The sequence below is a fragment of the Trachurus trachurus genome (assembly GCF_905171665.1).
Source record: "Trachurus trachurus genome assembly, chromosome: 10".
In the NCBI taxonomy this organism is placed as follows: Eukaryota; Metazoa; Chordata; class Actinopteri; order Carangiformes; family Carangidae; genus Trachurus; species Trachurus trachurus.
This window is the reverse complement of record NC_139894.1, coordinates 23,598,685-23,617,493: the sequence shown is the minus strand read 5'-3', so window position 1 is coordinate 23,617,493 and position 18,809 is coordinate 23,598,685. Positions and strand designations below refer to the sequence as shown.

At 42.8% G+C, this 18,809-nt stretch overlaps 1 protein-coding gene across 2 annotated transcripts; it reads right to left on the bottom strand.

Annotated features, from left to right (window-relative positions):
* Positions 1-1,161: 1,161 nt before the first annotated feature.
* On the bottom strand, positions 1,162-18,122 carry synpo (synaptopodin). Of its 2 annotated transcripts, XM_083980846.1 has the most exons (4): positions 17,998-18,122; positions 12,860-14,223; positions 6,336-8,407; positions 1,162-4,380 (listed from the first exon to the last, which is right to left on the bottom strand). In XM_083980846.1, exons 2-4 carry the CDS (start codon positions 13,026-13,028, stop codon positions 3,199-3,201), a joined length of 3,423 nt encoding a protein of 1,140 aa, XP_083836972.1. In that variant the 5' UTR covers positions 13,029-14,223; positions 17,998-18,122; the 3' UTR covers positions 1,162-3,198. The 2 variants fall into 2 exon arrangements, with proteins under 2 accessions (XP_083836972.1, XP_083836973.1); XM_083980847.1 differs by lacking the exons at positions 12,860-14,223; positions 17,998-18,122 and adding an exon at positions 10,874-11,049.
* Between the last annotated feature and the right edge of the window lie 687 nt (positions 18,123-18,809).

The following is an 18,809-nucleotide window of genomic DNA, read 5'->3' as shown; positions in this document are numbered from 1 at the left end:
TATTTTAATTATTCTAATTTATATTCAACAACACAAAACGAGAAGAGGCGTAAATGAGAAACCGCTCAGTTCGGTGCTTATGTCTCTCTCAAGCCTGCTCACTGGATGACACCTTATTTGCAGTTTTCTTGCAAGTCTTTCACTTTTGGAGTTGAATGGTGTGATATCTAACACATATTTCCCATTTCCCAACACAGCAGCTGTGTTATAATCTTGTTAATTGTAATCATAGGATGTGATAGGCTAAGTGTGTATCCAGGTTAGGACTGATGCCACACCATATTGTGACTGAAAATAAAGGTCACCACAAGTAGATGATTAATACAGGCACTGGACAGAGAGGGTTTAGTTTTTTTCTTCTTCTTTTATTTCTTATTTCTTTTCATTCCAACACACTGGCCTCTGCCAGTCAAAACTGGCAGTATCATTAATGACTCCTCTGTTAACTAAAAGTAATGCCACCATCATTCATTACTGTAATTACTGTAACTGCACCTGTGCTTTTCCTCCTACGACATGTTAAAATGTCTGCAGTGAACGTGGTCTATTAGGAATGACATTTGTTCTTAATTTAATAGTTTTCAACAATTGGAGACAAATAGAGAGTGCCTCATTTTAATAATATGAGAAATAATTGGAAAGAAAATAGAGACCATGATGTAATACATAAAATGTTTATTTTGGGGAAACTGTTGCATGCAGAGAAACAGTTTAAACCAGCGTTGCTTCATTTGAACTTCTATCCAGAGTCCTACAGATGGCAGTCTATGAACCCTTGATAAATGGGACTGGTCTCTTTTATCATCTTTTACCATTCCCCCAGTCTCTCTCCCTACTTTCCTGCCTATATCGCTATCCTATCAAAGAAAAGCAAATAATAGCCCAAAACATACTTAAAAAACAAACAAACATAATAACTAATTTGACTGTATGGACCCTCTTGTAGAATGAATAGTTGTGCACCCAGCGACCAGCTCCCCAATGTTTAAAGGGGAACTAAACCCCTCAGTTTTGGATGACGTGCTCTAAGCTTGAAATTTTTGGATGGTAAGGTTTTTACATTTTTACTTGTTTTATTGCTGCTTTCAGTTCAGGTGATTTATGAAGTAAAACAATGAGACAACAAACTACAGATTATTATAAATGGTGTGTCATCACTTTTTATTTTGCTTTCATTTTCTGAAATCATACAGTTATGAAATACAACATGGGTTGTAATGAAAACATGCAGGAGAGACAGAGTAATAATAATGAAAAACCCCTCAAAACTCTAATGATTCATCTCTGTGTTTGGATACTGGCAGTATTTGGTCTGTCCAGAGGTGAAGCAGGTTGAAACCAATCCAGGACAGTGAGAGGCTTAATCCTGCTGAAGGAGCCAGGTCACCATGTAGCAGGTGTCCCTGTCACTCCAGAGACAAACTGAATATTCAGCTGATCCTTTTGGCCTGCATGCCAGGGAATGAAGGGATGATCTGTTGTGTGTGCTGGTGCAGGACTGGGCAAGATGAGAATGGTGTGAAATGGCGTTTAGTCTTCCCACAGTTGAAACAGAGAGCTAACTGTGGTCTGACGGCAGCAGTTTGGTTTACAGCTTGCCACCATCATACCAACATATTGTCGTACAGGAATGTTCTGATTTTTACAGCAGGGTTTTTATTTCTGGCTTTGTGAATGACACATGTTTGAGCCAATCAAGTTTTAAACAATGTGAACTTAGCTGCTGAAATGGAATGAAAGAAGTGCAAATCTTGTATAAAAAGAAACTTCAGAAGATAAAGATACTGTACAGTTAGACTTTCATATGTATTTAAAATACATATCTTTCTACAAATCCTTTCCTCAAGACTCAGATAATAATTCACAACATACAGCATTACTCTAACCCTTTTCTCATGGAATTTCAACAATAACATATTGTTGTACCTTCTCCACTTGTGTAACATACAACTTTGCTTTTAAACCTCACGCAAACAGGCACTTCGCAGACCAAGTACAGGCACAAAGGATGATTAGGTTGCTCATAAAGACATGGAAATGAAACCAACAAGCAACAAAATTAGGCATACATACATCATACTCCAATATTATTACAATCAATATGCCATCAATTTTGCTAAGCACTAACATTTTGTTCCTAAAATTGTTCTTCATCAATTTTTGAAAATCAGCTGTAAAAAAACATTGATTTCTTTTTTCCTGAAACATGGAAACAGTGCGTCTATGCCCCATCTGACCCTTACATAACTCTCTACACTCAACGCTGCCCGCTCTTTTCCTGTCATTCTTTGACATCTATTTATCTGTAAACCTTACATTAATTTCAGCAAATGCAGTACATAAAGCGACAGACTGTATATACATTGTGTTAAACTGATTATTGCACTGTGATAATTAAGCATATTAATTGTTTTCCATCGATTAAAATGGATAATAAACTGTGGTGAATACTTTTACCATGTATGATAAATATGAATATCATGCCCCACCTGCCACAGTATTTTTGTCTAGGAAAGAATAATGGAAACTCATTTACCCTATAGAATTGTCTAGATCAATATTCATTATTAATGTTGTGAATTATGAATTCACTGTGTAGTTAAATTTGATCCATTATTAATACAGAACAAGGAGAAAGCCTCAACCAAAGTCCTGTATAGTCCAACAAGATATGTATTTACACAATGTTCACTTTGTGTGTCCCTTCTATGCCCTTAAAACTTAAAGTCCCTCTCTTTAACTTTCATAAGACCAGCAAATATAAAGATAATTATTCGATAACATTCAAAACTGATACCCCTTTACTTTAACAAAATTTTACTGTAATCATAGATACAGTGAAGGTATGTTTGTTCTAAAGATGTAAGAAGTATTCATTTGGAGTGAAGTCAAATATCTTTGGCTATTTTGAGTCTTTGCACCTATTGGTATGTAAGAAGCGACGCGTACAAGCTACAGCAACTGTGTTATATCAAAAGCTTGTTCTTGTCAGTCTGCACTATGAATGTGAGTCATATAAAATATTGATACTACCTTGATACAATATTAACCATTGTCCAGGATGGACACTCAATGTTGCAGAAAGGTAACTAATATTAATCTGAAGAAACTTCATCAGACAATATTTTACCAGTTGATCCAATGGCAGAGGAGTTTATGAAAACTGCAATTTTAATGGACATTCATTCATACTCTCTCTCACAGGTCAGTGGAGACAGTGCTTCTCTTCACCCTCAGACTTCCACCCCAGCCACGGGGACAGGTGTTATAGGAGTGCAGGCCAGGTGACCGGAGGCCTGAGTCCTCAGACTCAACAGAGGCATCAGAGTCTGTGAGGGAGCGAGTGTTGTAAAGCCTCACAGGGGAACAGATCCTCTGTGTTGGGGTGAGAGGGGGGCTGGTGAAGGTAGGGGACTGTGCCCCCGATGCCCGCAACTGGAAGGGGCTTATGGGTGGTTTGTGACAGTCGTAGCCAGAATTTCCCAGAGGTGAGATGGGGAGGCTGTGACTGCTCAGTGCACCAGGGGAGGGGCTGTTTTTACGTTTGGCCGCATTGATGATGTTCTTTGCCAGGAGGCGATGGTTGGCCTTTGAGTCTAAGTTATTAACATTGGGAGACATGCACAGACTGTCTTTGGCTGGGGTTATAGGGGAGGTGACAGAAGATGTGTACAGAGGCTTAGTAGTGGAGAACGATAAACTGGTCTGGGAGAGGGCAGGAGACTGGGAACGTGACCCCCAAGGAGGAGAGACAGGATATGTCACTGTAGGTGTTTGGGAGGGTCTGGATGTGGATGAGTAGACAGCAGTGGAGGTATTCTGGCTGACCATTGGGGACTGGCATCTTGATCCCCAAGGAGAAGTAGTTTTAGAAGTTTGGGGAGGTCTTGATGCAGAGACAGAAGAAACAGTGGAAGAATGGGCATTTTGGCTCACCATTGGGGACTGGCATCTTGACCCCCAAGGAGGACAGGGTGGGGATGTGGCTGTTGCGTTTTGGGAGGGTCTAAATGCAGAAGAGGAGATGACAGTGGAAGCACTCTGGCTTACCATTGGGGATTGACATCTTGAACCCCAAGGAGGTGAGCGTGGAGAGGTGGCTGTAGACGTTTGGAAGGGTCTGGATGCTGGAGTGGAGGTAACAGTGGAAAACTGGATATTCTGATTGGCCATTGGAGATTGGCATCTTGTACCCCTTGGAGAGGAGACAGGGGAAGTGACTGAGCGGAAGGAGGTGGTGCTGGAGAGACGATTAGTTTGGAGACTGGGAGCACAGGTTCCAGTGGTTGGACCCTCTGGGCTGCTGAAACGTCTAGAGAAACTGGGTGTCCCAGTTGTCATAGAGGTCTCACTACGGGTGCCAATGGGGTCCTTTGGTGCCTGTTGGCAATGACAAATAATGTTTTTAGATTCTTGAAAACACATACAGTATACAATTATAATACACAAACATGCACAGTAAGAGGCTGTAGTGTCTGGACATTATGTCCTTAAATGCTACAGTTTTGACTGACCATGACAAGGTGCTTATGTTTATTCTCTGAATTGGTTCATAAAAGACTCATCCTCCCTGTGAAATTTGACAAACTTTTAACTGAAGTCTGAGTCCAAATGGTAGTCAGGTCATCTAAGTGTATTCCCTTCTGCTGTATGTGTTTCTTCAATAAGCCAGGCCACCAGTATGCATAGGCCCAGTCTTTAGTGTCTCTATCAAGTTACTGTCATATGGCCTCCCCAAGGTGTTTAACCTTTACAGGGATATGAAGTTACTCAACTGCAGCAAGGGTGGCATTCCATGCTATGCACATACTAATGAAGAACTAACTATCTCTGCTCAAGATAATAGTATAAAGATAGATAAAGTTTTGGTCCTTTGAGATGAATGTTAATGGCCATATTTCAAATGTTAAGGGCATCTGTGGAAGACAGAAGGCCCATGTCAAGGGTCATATCATTTGTAGAGTGTCTAAGCCCCTGAGGATGAAACAAGACCGAGGGTCAGGTCTTGACACAAACACAAATAACTCAGATTCTCAGGAAGGCGTAAGATATCTTCCAGTGTCCCGCAGAAATAATTATTTTTGAACTTTAAATGTCACATATGTGTTTAAAAGAAAGCTGCGACCTTTTGTAAATTATCAGTGTACTTAACGGAGGCAGTGGGTTTATTTGCATATTCAAGTGTTTGCAGTAATTGCAAGAAAGGCAGGAAAGTGAAAGAGCAAACACTTATCAGTGAAATTAAATGGATGAAAGAAGTCAGTGAAGTTGGGAAATTAGAAAAAGGAGAAAGAGGTCATAGTAGAGTATTAGCATAAAGCTTTAATCAGAGAAGGAAAGTTTCACTTTAACACAGAAAAAACAATCATAACAGAGAAGATAACAGCAGAGAAGAGCAGTAAATCAAGGTTTATGAAAAGTAACATGCATTAACTGTGTTGTCTAAATCAGCAGTGACTGATGGCGCCCTCTGAGAAAATACTTCTGGAATTACTGTTTACGTCACAGAAACAATACATGTAGATGCATGATGCAAATTACTATACAGCCTGCCAATTTAAAACATCAAGGAATCCAAATAGACACCCACATTAGCAACAGTAATTAGGTAGAAAATGCAAGAAGGCAGAGTATATTATTGTGAAGACATAAAGACATAAAAGGACCTCTGTTGCTGTAACTCTCGTGTCAGTGAGCAGCATTAAATTTCAAATCATAGATCATAAAGCAGATGCCAGACCATCTGTTTAAGTGTTTTGTGAAGCAGCATCACCCTGGTGCCCACAGAACTGGGAGACAAAGCGGAAAAAGTGTGAGGTTGTTTCTCATCATATTTTAAGATGCAGTGAAAATGGAAGTTTTTGAGAGCAGATGTGCGTTGCGGCTTTGGCTATGGCAACTTATCTGATTACGTCAAGGCACATTTTTGTTGCGACTAAGTATTTTTTTCACTTTCTGAGTGTTTCCTCATGTGGAACGTAAACAAGTTCATCTGAAGATTCAGTGCACAATAATAATTCCTTCATTTACATAATTAAAGAGGATGTAAATTACATCTGCATTTACAATACTTGTAGCATAAGTATCTTGTGATATGGGGTACTCTTTTTTTTTATATATTTCAGAATCTAAACATTTCACATGCAAAAATATTCCATATTATGTATCTACAGTAGGAGAGAAGAGACACAGGAAGGCACACGTTTAGTAAAAAGTGCAGTAAATTTTAAATCTTAAACCCTCTAAAACTACTTTGTGTGTAATCTCTTTCAAAAGAGCCAATCCCTCTGATGTAAACACATCTTCTAAAAATAAAACAGAGAGGGTCTCCACACCTGTGGTGCAATCCCTGCCTTCTTGGCAGAAAATGTAGGCCTCGGTGCCTGGACACCTGACCGGGGAGAGGACACTCGCTCAGGAGAAAAGGCAGGCATGGGAGAGTTGATCCTCTGCTGCCCAGAGGCTGGATTTGACAGATATTCCCCTCCTGCTGTGGGGCTGAGAGGCACCTGAGGAGACATCCGCTGGGTACTGAAGTGAGAGGGAGCGTGGTTAGGGAGGGAAGTCTGTCTGGTGAATGTTTGGGTGACCAGGTTCTTGGCCTTTGGGGCTCCTCTGGGTAGTGTACTAATGGGGTCCTTGACTGGGTTAAAGGTGAAGAGGGATGAATCAAGTTGGTATGGCCGGTGCCTCGATAGGTCCATCTCTATCTTGGAGCATCCATTTTCTAAAGGAGTCGGCTCTGGAATTGGCTGTGGTGCTGGAGCTGTCTGCCTCGGTTTTTGCTTAACTGTTTGTTGGGCTTTTAGGTTTTGTGACAACTGAGCGCTTATATCAGAGTTTTTAGCGATGGCCTTGACCCTACCAGGCATGTTGGATGGGTAAACCCAAGATGGAGGGAGAGACATTGTGGGAGAAGGAGACCTGATTTGTCCTGCTTTCTGATTCTCAACAACATATTTCTCCATCCTGGATTGACGCTTGGCAAACAGTTCAGCCCCCTTTCCTGAAACATTGGAGAGGGCCTGTTCTGGCCTGTGCTCTGCCCTTGGTCGGGTCCTGGAGCTCTTAAGACAGGAGGCCCATTCTGGAGCTTTAGCCGGCTCTGCCCTGGTCTCTTCCTCGGCAAGGAAGTTGGATGCCTCAGCCCCCAGAGCCAGTAACTCCTCCTCAGATGTTGGCTCAGGCACAGATCTGTGTCCATGTTTCTTCCTTTCATCCACCCCTTGCACCAGAGAGAGCAGCTCAGGGTTCGGAGCTACCCCTGGCTTCTCTTTGAATGTGAACATTGATTTCCTACTTGCCCTCCTGGCAGCGGCAGCCCCCTCCTCAAGGATTCCCGTTTTGGATGGCTTCCTATCACCGGTGGGCTGAGGAACAAAGGCGGATGGCTTTGGGGCCGTGGGAGGGCCATAATGAGGCATTGGTGGGTACTGAGATACAGAGGAAGCAGGGAACTGGGATGGCGGAGGGGAGGTAGGCAGTATCACAGGAGACATCGGAGGTGGGCTGGAGTGGTAGGCCTGTGGGGGTTGGTTTGTGAAGGCTGGTAGTGGAGGTGTAGGGTACGATGGAGGCGGAGGTGGAGGTGAGAAGGCCCCAGGTTGGGGAGCGGTGAAAGCAGGGAGAGGAGGCGTAGTGTAAGAAGGAGGAGAGGGGATGTCCATGACAGGACTGGATGCCTCTGGAGACTGCACTGTCGGTGGGGAGAAAAATGGCCTGGCAGTTCGATTGATGATGGAACTTGTCTGCTTGGACGTGGACACAGAGACCCTCTCAGGTCCAGAGGCCCTGTGGCAGCCATTAAGAAGCTGTCCCTGGGGAGCTGGCTCTGTGTGGCCCCCATTTAGCTCAATCTCCTCCTCATCATGTCCCATCATGACTGGATCAGTGCTATCACCTCCAGAGGAAATCTCATCCTTGACTTTGTCCTCATGGATTTTATCTCTTGCCTCTTCTTCGTCCTCCTGCTCTTCCTTGACAGGGAGGAAATGTCTCTCTTGGATAACACTGTCCTCCATGTCCTCTTCTTTGTGGGAATATTTACCTGGCTCTTCCATGATATCAACTACCGCAGGTACCCTCACAAGTGGTGGTGGTGAGAAGAGTGGCCTGGTAGAGCTGTTCTTTAAGTTGAGATTTCTGTCTTTCTCCTCACTGCTCCTCTCTGCCCATGTTGGCCTGTTAGACAAGGAGTTAGTTTTCACATTCTCCACTCTGTCCTCTTCTGACCCCTCTCCGTGGCTTTTGAGCGTAAAGGCGTTGACTCTCTGCTTGCGGCGGTTGAAGAGCTGCACGCCTCTGGAGCTGGAGTTGGATGGGATGGTGAGCTGAGCCGCGATGATCTGACTCCTGACTCGAGCCTCTTTGAGCTCCTTCTCAGATAAACTGGCGCTCCGGGTCAGATCTGGAGTGAGACAGATGGAGAGAGAGTGGACAGTCTGATCAATAAGAGAAACAAGGGATTTTGTTTTTTCTCCTCCCATACCAGAGATGTTTGATTGATGATCAAAGGGACCCTGACTTTGGGAGACTTACATCTTCTATTCAAACAAATAACTCTCCCTCAACATCTAATTAAAGCTCACCACATTGCTTTTATGTACCAATAGAGAGAACCAGCAAGGACAAATTTTTAACAAGTCTGGGATTGAATATTCCCTTTAAAACCCACATAATTGTTTCTGCACCATATGGTTTTTATTGTTCTTTGCAGTACTTTTGATTCTAACCAATCAAGCGAGAAAAATACAGCTTTGAGGACATTTGACTGAGCAGAGTGCAGCTGAAGACAAAGAACTAACAGACGTCGGCAGAAAAACATTTCATACAAACAGTTAAATAAAAAGACATTTAAAAGCTTGGTGGCTCAAGTTAATAAAAAGATCTGGGTCATTGTCTGCCATAGTAGTCTACCAAAAAAAGAAAAAGATCAGTGCCTTACAGTGCAGTTTTGCTGACTGCTTTGAAATTAAGAGCTAAAATATGTCCATGTTAAAACTGACAGTTTGTTTTCTGAGCTTAAGAGCTCCATTCCAGGCAGTGGAGCTATTTCCTCTGCCATCTGCAGTAGTCCCTCCCAGAGCATTCCTCCACCGCTGAGAAAACTCCCTGCCTGAGCGGCCAACATGCCTTTGGTTTCTCTCTCTAGTTAATTTGTGCAATACTGCAGCTCAAACCCTTAATAGACCATTTTAACAATCTACAGCTTCCAAAAATGACATCTTTCGACTGCTGTCTATATACATACTATACAATCAAGTGTTCCCATCTTAAATATAGCGACTGCATCACTGCAGAGGAAAATTAAAGCTGCACCTATTTTTAAAACAATAAAAACCTGCAGTCACAGACATTTTAAACCAAATGAACTTACTGTGGCTTATTCATTTAATTCATCTAACCGACGAGTGGAAGATATTCAACATCCCTTGAGTAGGTTTCTCAGACAGCTGGCATAGTCATGACTCTTTCCTCATTTAATAAGGTGATGGATCCAGACAGCTACATTATTTGATGTAATCATGTGCCAATCACAATAATTATGCTTAAATCAATCACTTGTAAAGCTGTCCCGTATAACTCACTCTGCATGCACTTTTTCCTGGCACAGAGTATAAAGCTAACATGATCAGTTCCCCAGTAAAAGGCATATTATGCATCTGTCATTGATTTTACAGACATTTTTGAGTCTGCCCTCACAGTAATTTGATTAACTCTTTGTGGGGTTTCTTTTACATATACTATCTAAAGTTCAAGGGCATATGTTTATTATATAATATTTACCCTATTGTTTTAATAAGTAATGAGGGATTGTGGGGCCTCTTTAGATTTTAAACATTTGCAATGCATTTACAAGCACAAAATTACACCCTTTGACAATGAGTGTTGTGTCTGTAGGGAAATGCATCAGTGTAATTTTCCACTATACTATCAATCAACCTGATGCTGACAGATGAAAGCCAGAAAGTGACATTAAAAGAGGCAGATGCATCAAGCACATTACATATTTTGTGGCAGCAATTTGAGAGGGATCAAAGCATTATTACACAGCATTTTAAGCAAGCACAGTGCTATTGACACAAGCATAAATCACTTCAGAGACGTGAACCAACCCTGTCATGCTATTCAGGTTTTTTTTTTTTATATCAAGGTTGTCAATATAGGTGAAAACGCCTCCACACGTCCATATAACAGCTGTTATTTGCCATTTACTGTTTATAATTCACTCTATGTGAACATACAAGGGATATGAAAGGTTGTCCCTGTATATGTCTACCTCTAGTGGGAGCCAGACTGGTTATCAAGTAACATACAGGTGCAAATCCCCTTAGTGATTAGTAGCATGACCAAAATACTGAGACTTTTATGACTGTTGAGAATTTTATCTTGTTTTTCCCTCTAAGTTTTCAAGTTAATTGATTTTAAATCAAAATAAGCCTTAGTTATGATCTGATTAAACACCAGCAGTAACTTAGCTGTGCCATGGTGATGTTAATGAAAAAACATTAAATGGAATTAAATCTTCTCTTCTCTAAAAACTCTCTTATAGAGTTAAATTTGTGGTATTTCTAAGCTCAAGAGCAAATTACAGATCAAGGATGAAGGATGAAAAAAACAAAAAAGAAGTAGTTTCCTCACAACTTCCTAAGCTGTGAGAGAGAGAGAGAAAAAAAAATCCGTAGGTTTTTGAGCAGTAGCTGATGTCTTCTGTTGGAAAAACATCATACTGCTACTAACAAGTAATGTTTTTTCACAAAACAGGCAAGCATGAATAACTCCTTACTTTTAATTCCAGACTATAATAACAAGTTAATAAAGTTAACTGAAAGTTCAGTTTATCTTGCAGGATCCACAGTGCCTCATCTCTTACCTTTTTCATGTCAAAATTCAGAGCTCTGCTGTTTTGTTGTACTTCCAGAGGAGTTTTCAATTTAACTGCGTCTGATAGCTTCACACCCCCTTTCTGTAGCGAGACATGGGATCGGGTTTCTTATTCTCCAGCTCCAGCTCACAGACAGACAGACACACAGGCAAGCAGGCAGGCAGGCGGGCGGGCTGGGAGGAAAGGAGGGGGGGGGGGTTCTGTAGCTGGAGGCTGTACTGTCTGTCATCCAGCCTCCAGGTCTATTGCACTTCAGATCTGTGCTACCACCACCTCCACAGGGTTTCCACTAATTATAAAAAGCCAGTTGTGCCTGAGAGAGAAGAGTCCAGTGCTTCTGTTGAGAGAGTATCGATGTAGCACACAGTGTACACTTTGTTTTGACAGTTCTGGAGAGGTGTCCAATCAATGGCAAGTCATGAGCTTCTTATCTCTGTCTAATGTCCTGTGATGGCAGGGAGGTGTCTGACCCTTGTTGCAGTCTTTGAAGTGGAAACTGGACCTAGAGATACTGCAGCTTATGTGTGTATGGATTAGACCACTGGGACACCAGAGCTCCAGCAGCCCTCCTCCAGCTGACCTCCCCTGCCCTCTGTGTCTGTCTGGATATCACCATGTGCCTTAACTGTGCACTCTCTCCCAATCGAATGTCTGCCTTCTTTGAACCCCCTGGGCCCTGAGCTACAACCTGCAAGGGCAGGATAGGAATTTCCTGCCCTCCAACAGAGTCAAAACTCAGCCTTCAGCAATGATGCAAGAGCCTCCACATCACATTGTCCACTCCCCCCCCACCCCCCTGCTTTCCCCCTAACTTTCTCTACCTCATCCTTCTGCCCTCCGTCCCCTGCGTGGGTGTGAGCAGACGGGAAAACTCCCCCACAGCGGGAGGATTTAAGTCAGGGGGCCAACCCTGCATTTGTGTATCAAAGGTCAGATTACCCTGTCGGATGTTATCTTTCTCTGGGCGATGGCTGTGGGGTGAGCGGGATGACAGCACCAGCCCCCGTGGGTGATGTGTGAAGCGGTATGGAAAGACAAGGATTAACCGAGGTCCTGGGATCTTACCAGACTGGATTTGACCTCAACTCCTGGTGGATCCCATGGGGGAAATACAACCCCAGGCCAGGGGTTGAAACCAAGCTCTGCTGCTCGTATTGTTACTTTTGTGCATTATGGAAGGTCTCTGCAGAGGTGTACTCAACTTTAATCAGTGCCTTTCTGTTGTTTTTGGTGATGTGTGTTCCATTTAAGGAAACTAATTAGTGAGTAATGAGTGATGGGAACAGTGTTGGAAGCACAGAGGCTATAGATGTTTATCAGGGCCTTGACTACATAACAGTTATTTGATGGCCGTGACCTTTCTGTTTTCCTTCCCTGCAGCACAATGTCCTTTGACTCTCTTTGAATACTGCATCTGACAAACCTGTCAGAGTCCAGAGGTAATTATCCCTCCAGTTGACCATTGTTTTGTAGTTTGTTAATATTGATATTGAACAACATGATGTTGTGGTGCTGTTAGGGAATGTTAATTCCTCTGTGTTTTCTCTCTCTGGGAGTTGACAGCTGCGAAAGGTCTAAAGAAGTTTCAAAACAGCTTTTCACACTTGTGAGCCCATTGTTGTTGGTGGCTATGTTAAAGACTGCCCTTAAGCAGCGATGCATGATTGCATTTCCATTGCTATGAGGACAGCATGTATTTTTACAGCATGGAAACAGATGTTTCATTGAGCATTTCACTGTGTCAGGTTGCACTGATGAGGCAGGGTTGCCTGTTTTCTCTATTTTCTGTCTAGTCCACTCAGCTGTGGGTTTTCTTATATGGTCATACAACAGTTCAAGCCATACTGTAGCATTAGGGCTGCACTTCAAATAAGCCACTGGAGATGTATTTACAGCTACATTAGGAAGCAGCAGAGTAACACAATGCTTTTACCCCAAATAAGGAGAAAAAACACCAGATAAACAAACACTTACTTGTTTTCCGGCTCATCTGTTCTTTGTTTACTCCTGTCTTCCCCCATGATGCATTGCATTCTGTCCCAGGAGTATGCGTATCTTGCGCTGCCTGGAGAGGTTTTCTCAATCCTCCTGGACTCCAGCTCACCCCTCTCCTGACAGACATATGTCCCTTCTCCATATCCATCGCTACCCACGGTTAAATGCTTCTGCTGCAGCGTAAACAAAAGTCCTCAGCAGGGGGAACTGTGACTGTTTCGCTACAGTCAGCTCAAACGTCTCTCCTGATAAGACGAAACCTCTGTCCAGTTGGAAAGAGTTATTCCTTACTGGCAGGAAAATAAAACAAAAACACACACACAAAAAACGGAACAAAATAAGTAGCTCAGCTTTCCAGGTCGGGACTTCCGGTCATGGCTCTACTTTCAGCAATAATCCTTCCAAATGTTGTTCCGTAGTCAGCTGAAACTTGATGGAAGAAGTGCGCTCTTACTTTGGACTGCATTAAGTATTGTTCTCTATCTAAGAGCACCTCCCAGGAGGATCAGCTCCAGTGTGCCTTGGATGAGTTCCCATGGACAACTGCCACACAAAAAAGTTGCACAAGTTTGTTGTGCTCCGCTAAAAGTCTGGCAAAGAAAGATGAGAAACAGCCCAGTCTTCTCTATTTGCATCTCTCTAATACTCCTTTTTTTCTCTCCCAGACTTCGCTCTTCCTCCTCTGCTATTTTGGTCACCAAAACATGCTTTTCGTCTGCATCCCAATCTCCTGCCTGCAGATTATTTTTCTCTCGAAGAAAAGGATCTGCCCTTTATCTCAGGGATCATAACTCTACAGTGACGCGAAGGGGAACTGTGTATATGGCGACTTCCTGCTGTTAGGTGCATGTGAGGAATAACATTTCACTCTGGAAAGGTCATTCCAGAGGCTGGTTTGTATTCAGAGCTCCAAAGCATTCATTTCAGTTGGAGTTGCTTTGTTCAAGTGTCCTGTGTTATTTCTCGTACATTAAACGCAAATGCAAACTCTGAAAGCAACACCATCAATTCCCTTGTCTTTCTTTATTTACAAAACCATGGTTGATGAGGAAGAAAGTCTCTTTCTTTTGACAATTGTTATAAATGATACTGAAATGCATCAGCAACTAAGGATTGGTCTTAAATCTGGTAGTTCTGTGGTCAGCAGCTCCTTCGTTCAGAATTTATTATGGTTTGTTTTGCTCCTTGTAAAAAAGACGTGAAGTCTGTGTTTTGATTATTCAGTCAGTCCTCAAGATAATCTGTTTTGGTGAACCAAAGGGAAGAATTGATTGTGGTGAAAAAAGGTAAACTAGAGTTCATCTAATCCATCATCTCCATGTCCATTTGCTGTCCAGAACCACCTGTAGAAAAAAAGAGAAATGAGCAGGTTTAATTCAGTTGCGGAAATGTCAAAACCATCAATATTCTTCAGTTATGTTATTTAAATGTGACATTTGTACAGACAAAAGCTGGATGTCACATCTACCCACAGCTTTGGCAATCAGCTGGTACAAGAGTCCCACTTTCTGTCATCACCCCTTGTGTAATGGCACCACTTTCTGACCGCTGGGACTTTAAGTTTGTGTTTTAAGTGCCCGACCTAGTAGCGACAGTGAGTGCACAGTTTTAACAAATTGCAATGAGTGGCTGTTATTTGGGGGGAAAAAGTGGTCTGAAGAGCATTTTAATATACTCAGCGCGGACCATTTTATACTTTTAATGAACACTGGTTTACCTCCAAAAACCACAAATCTCAATTTAAGTCCATTTTTGGGACAATGAAAGTCCAGTTCTCTGTTTTTAAAGATGGAGGCCAGCTCTCTCACTTTGAACTTTAGTCAGGCTAAAAGGGTGGAGAAGGAAATGAGGACATGCCTTAATAAAAGTCTGAACATGATAAAACTCAGTGATGTCTCCATAGAGGGCAGGAAGGTCACAATATATTAAAGCTCAAACGCTGAACATCTGTAAAACCTGCCAAGAAAAATTAGCTTTATCACGGTGTCTGGGGCCTTTGATGTGACAGTACACTCAGAAAGTGAGTGTGGATTAGATATTTCCATGCAGAGACAAACAAAGATTTGGATGTCCTTCAGTGACATCCATCGCATTCTTCACGCTTATCCTAGAAATGGTTTCATTGGATCAGCGGCGTCATGTTCTCACTTCAAAGCTAATGAGATCCACTGGAAAGGTTTGTAATGATAAACCAGTGTTTTCTTGTCCTTGTCCTTGATCAGACTTGCCTTTCCTTGAAGTTGATCACAGTTGCATTTGTTTCTGTTTCGTGAGTTTCCTTTCTAACACTGTGGAGCGGAGGTCCTGTGCAGATAACCACACACACACACACACACACACACACACACACACACACACACACACACACACACACACACACACACACACACACACACACACACACACACACACACACACACACACATAATCATTATTTTTAAATGTCCTCTCACACATTCCTCAGAGGCAAAGCTTTCACGCTCACATTCATCTTTTCTTAAGCTGTGTAAGCACTGTGAACATATCTGTGTCTCTTGAAGACTGTGTTTTGTGGAGATGCTCTCCGACATGACAGCTGAGTCATGACAGTCTGTAGGAGGAGTGCTCATTGGCCCCTGAACACAATCAACCCAAACAAAACACTGCTCCACCTCCCTGTAGAAAAAACAAAACAAAAATTCTCCACAGTTTAGCTTACAAGTGTGATCGGGGCAAGTGAGAAGAGATGAAGGCTGGTATTGTTTAAACACTAAGACAACAGCCCTTTGATTCCCCCAGATGTGTGACCCATGTTGAAATCAACTCTGATCTCATCTGGAAACTGACATTGTCTTTTTAGATTTGTTTTCACCTTGAACCCCTATGGGTTTCACAGCGTTTTCTCTGTTCAAAATTGTCTCTGCTGCTCCAAGATTTCAAGTTTATTGTAATCAATGAGAGCAGAGGCGAACACATGTCGAGGCTGTGCTGTGGAACACTGTGCCATATTGACTAAAATATAGTTTAATCATTGTCTTTGATCCAGGGGGGCTGAAAATATTTATGAACTGCCAGACAAAGAACAGATGTAGAACACTCGAAATTGATATCAGCAGTGATACATAATCAATCTGGCTGGGAAAAAATAAAACAACGCCAACATGTGGACTCTTGAAATCCTCATCTGCCACAATCTGTTGTTTTTTTCTTTTCCCTCATCCCCCGTTTGTTAATTTCCAGATTGGGTGTTATGTTTCATCCAAGCTGTTTTGTGATATCTACCCTGCTCCAACTGATCCTATCTCCCTTGCCATACCTAAGACCTTAAGTCATCTCTCCTCTTTCCGCCCTCTACCCCTCAATTACCTTCAAGTTCAAAAAGTATTTTACGGTGCCCACCTGTCCCAGTCGGCTCCCAACCCCCGCACACTTTTCCTGTGCCACCTATTGACCTCCATGATTACAGCCAAGGGTATCATTTACAGTCTGGCCCGTAGGCCACTTCAGTGTTTAATCACAGAGTTCCTGTACACCGTCAGCCTAAGATGGATTCGTAGGTCTCTGCAGCATGTCTCGCAGGGTGATGATGCACAAAAGAAATGGCTCTGGCTGCCGTGCAAGCTGTAATCATCAATTTGTCCCTTGTGGCTCTTGTCTTGTGCGTTTACTACACATCTGGATCAATAGACAACGTGTAGAAAGCTTGTCTGTCACCTAATAATTCATACACTTGCATGCATTTTCACCTCAGGTATGGCATCTGTACATCATCAGTCGCTCTGGGCGCATATGTGCGGAGGTACGTGAGATGTGTTGATGTCAGGTGAGTGAGCATTCCATTCCACTTTACAGTGTATCAGTTACCAAGCTTATAATGAGGCATCTGGTCAGGACATTGACTAGCAAGCTTTTATGATGGGATCCCTTCAGGGCAAAGCTGCTATGTGTCTGCCACATCCTGTCTTTACCTGGCCCCTTTACAGTTTGACACGCAAAAATCATTCAGCTGTAAACTGTAAAGGCTCCAGCAGGGCCTTTTGCTCTCTCTCTCTCTCTCTCTCTTGCTCAGACAAAGAGCCATTCAAGCGCCTTGCAACAGCACTACAAAATAATTTTGAGCTGTGCTCCAAAAATTGGCATTCCTGGTTCATAATTCCTCAGGAGGCTGTGATAGTCAACATGCCCCAGCTTGTGCAACCTGGTGACTGACATCTGAAACAGTGCACGGCACAGACGCCAATGAAAGTCACAAGTGTCTCTTTCTTTCTCCTTGTTTCTCTTTTCGTCTTTTAGGAATCCTGCGAGTGCATTCATAAATCATGCAGAGGAAGATTCTTGTTATGAAGTGTCTGCTTCATGTGCTGCTCATCCTTCTCTTACACTCACAGGTGGAGAACTTCAGGAGGCAAAGATAAATACTTCAAGTAGGTGTGTATGATCTGGTGCCAAAAGGGAGGACCCTTCTAAAACAATCAAGAGTCGTAATCTGAAAACTGTTAGACATGAAAGGAGGGAAGTACAAGCACATTTTAAAAATGTAGAACGGTAGTAAGTAAGATCAGTGCTGTAGGAATTATTTGCAGAATGTTATTGCCCTTGTTTTTGCAGTTATTGTTTATACATCAAAGCATTGACAAAACAGTTTTCTGTAGTTTCAAAGTATCTTCACTTACAGCAAAACTAAAGGGGTATAATTTGCAATGATACACAAAGTAGCGTATGGCTGAACAAAACCTAGCGTTGCCCCCCTGTAAAGCAGTTAATGGGCCTCACCTGTTGTGTTAACAGGAAGCAATTACTTATATATGTAAGTCAATACAGTCTCCAGCCAGGTCTTTAATTGGATTCACCCTCTAAAGTTACACAGTGCAGTTCAAGTCTATAACCTGGCACCACAGCAGGCTCCAAGCAGTCAGGACAATAGCCTTGGATATCAGTGACCACAGAGCTAATACAGGCAGCCAACCCCCTGTGCGAGCCTGCAGCCTGCACCGAGGGAAAACAACAGCAGCCACAGATGTTTGTCATCTACTCAAACAAAGAATTTCAAAGTTTCCCTCCTCTCCTGCACCAGTTCACCCACCCACCCACCCTCTCTACTTTCTCTCTCTGTGCTCCAAACAAAGATAATGTCTTACCCTGTAAAGATAAATATAATGGGCTGCAGGTGACAAAGTCTGCAGCGATCACACTTTCACAGCGACAGATAAAATTCCAGGATTTAGTACTCCTTCCTGTTTGGTGTGTGCTGGTTGAGTCATGCTGCTCACCTGTATTCTAGTGGGTCTGGCTGTGTGAGGCAGCAAGAGTGCGTACTGCCCCTTTTCAGTTCCTACAGCTCCGCACACACACCTCCCCCTTTTACCTCTCCCTTCTCTCTCCCTCTCCGTCTCTCCGTCTCTCTCTCTCACACACACACAGTTGAAGCAGACGAAGGATAGGGGTGGGAGGAGGGGGTCAGTTGGAACACAGAAGGCTCTTTGTCTGGGATCTTTCATATGGTTTCCTTCAAGCTTGCATACTGAACACATTATGCTATGATATATTTTCATATTCAACACAGGGATGTTGAGGGACCCAAAGGGCCCTCAGCCCCCCCCCCCCCCCTTTTCTTTCTTCACCAATTTTCCCGCCATGCACACCGCGTAGACAAAATCCAAATAAAGAATGAAAACTATGCAAGAAAAATGTAATAATAAGTTCCTGCTAAATCCACAGAATCTACTGACGCACTCCCCGCATGTATTGGAATAATAAAACTCAACTAAAGAAAATGATTTCCTCTCAAGAATTGAGGGAGGAACCATGAGACATGAAGATGCTGCAGAGCTTTCCACCATCTGTGTGAGTTACTCAGGAGAGAGACTTATGGACATTCATACTTGATGTAACAGTACAGAGTCTCTGGCTTCTCTGCTGGGATGTTAATCCTAAAATTCACTAATATAAC

Coding starts and splice junctions, on each gene's coding strand:
- synpo (XM_083980846.1), bottom strand. CDS start 13,028: ATGGATATGGAGAAGGGACATATGTCTGTCAGGAGAGGGGTGAGCTGG. Junction 8,408..12,859: donor ACAGATGAGCCGGAAAACAA/GTAAGTGTTTGT, acceptor GTCTCACTCCAG/ATCTGACCCGGAGCGCCAGT. Junction 4,381..6,335: donor AGGCAGGGATTGCACCACAG/GTGTGGAGACCC, acceptor CATTGCCAACAG/GCACCAAAGGACCCCATTGG.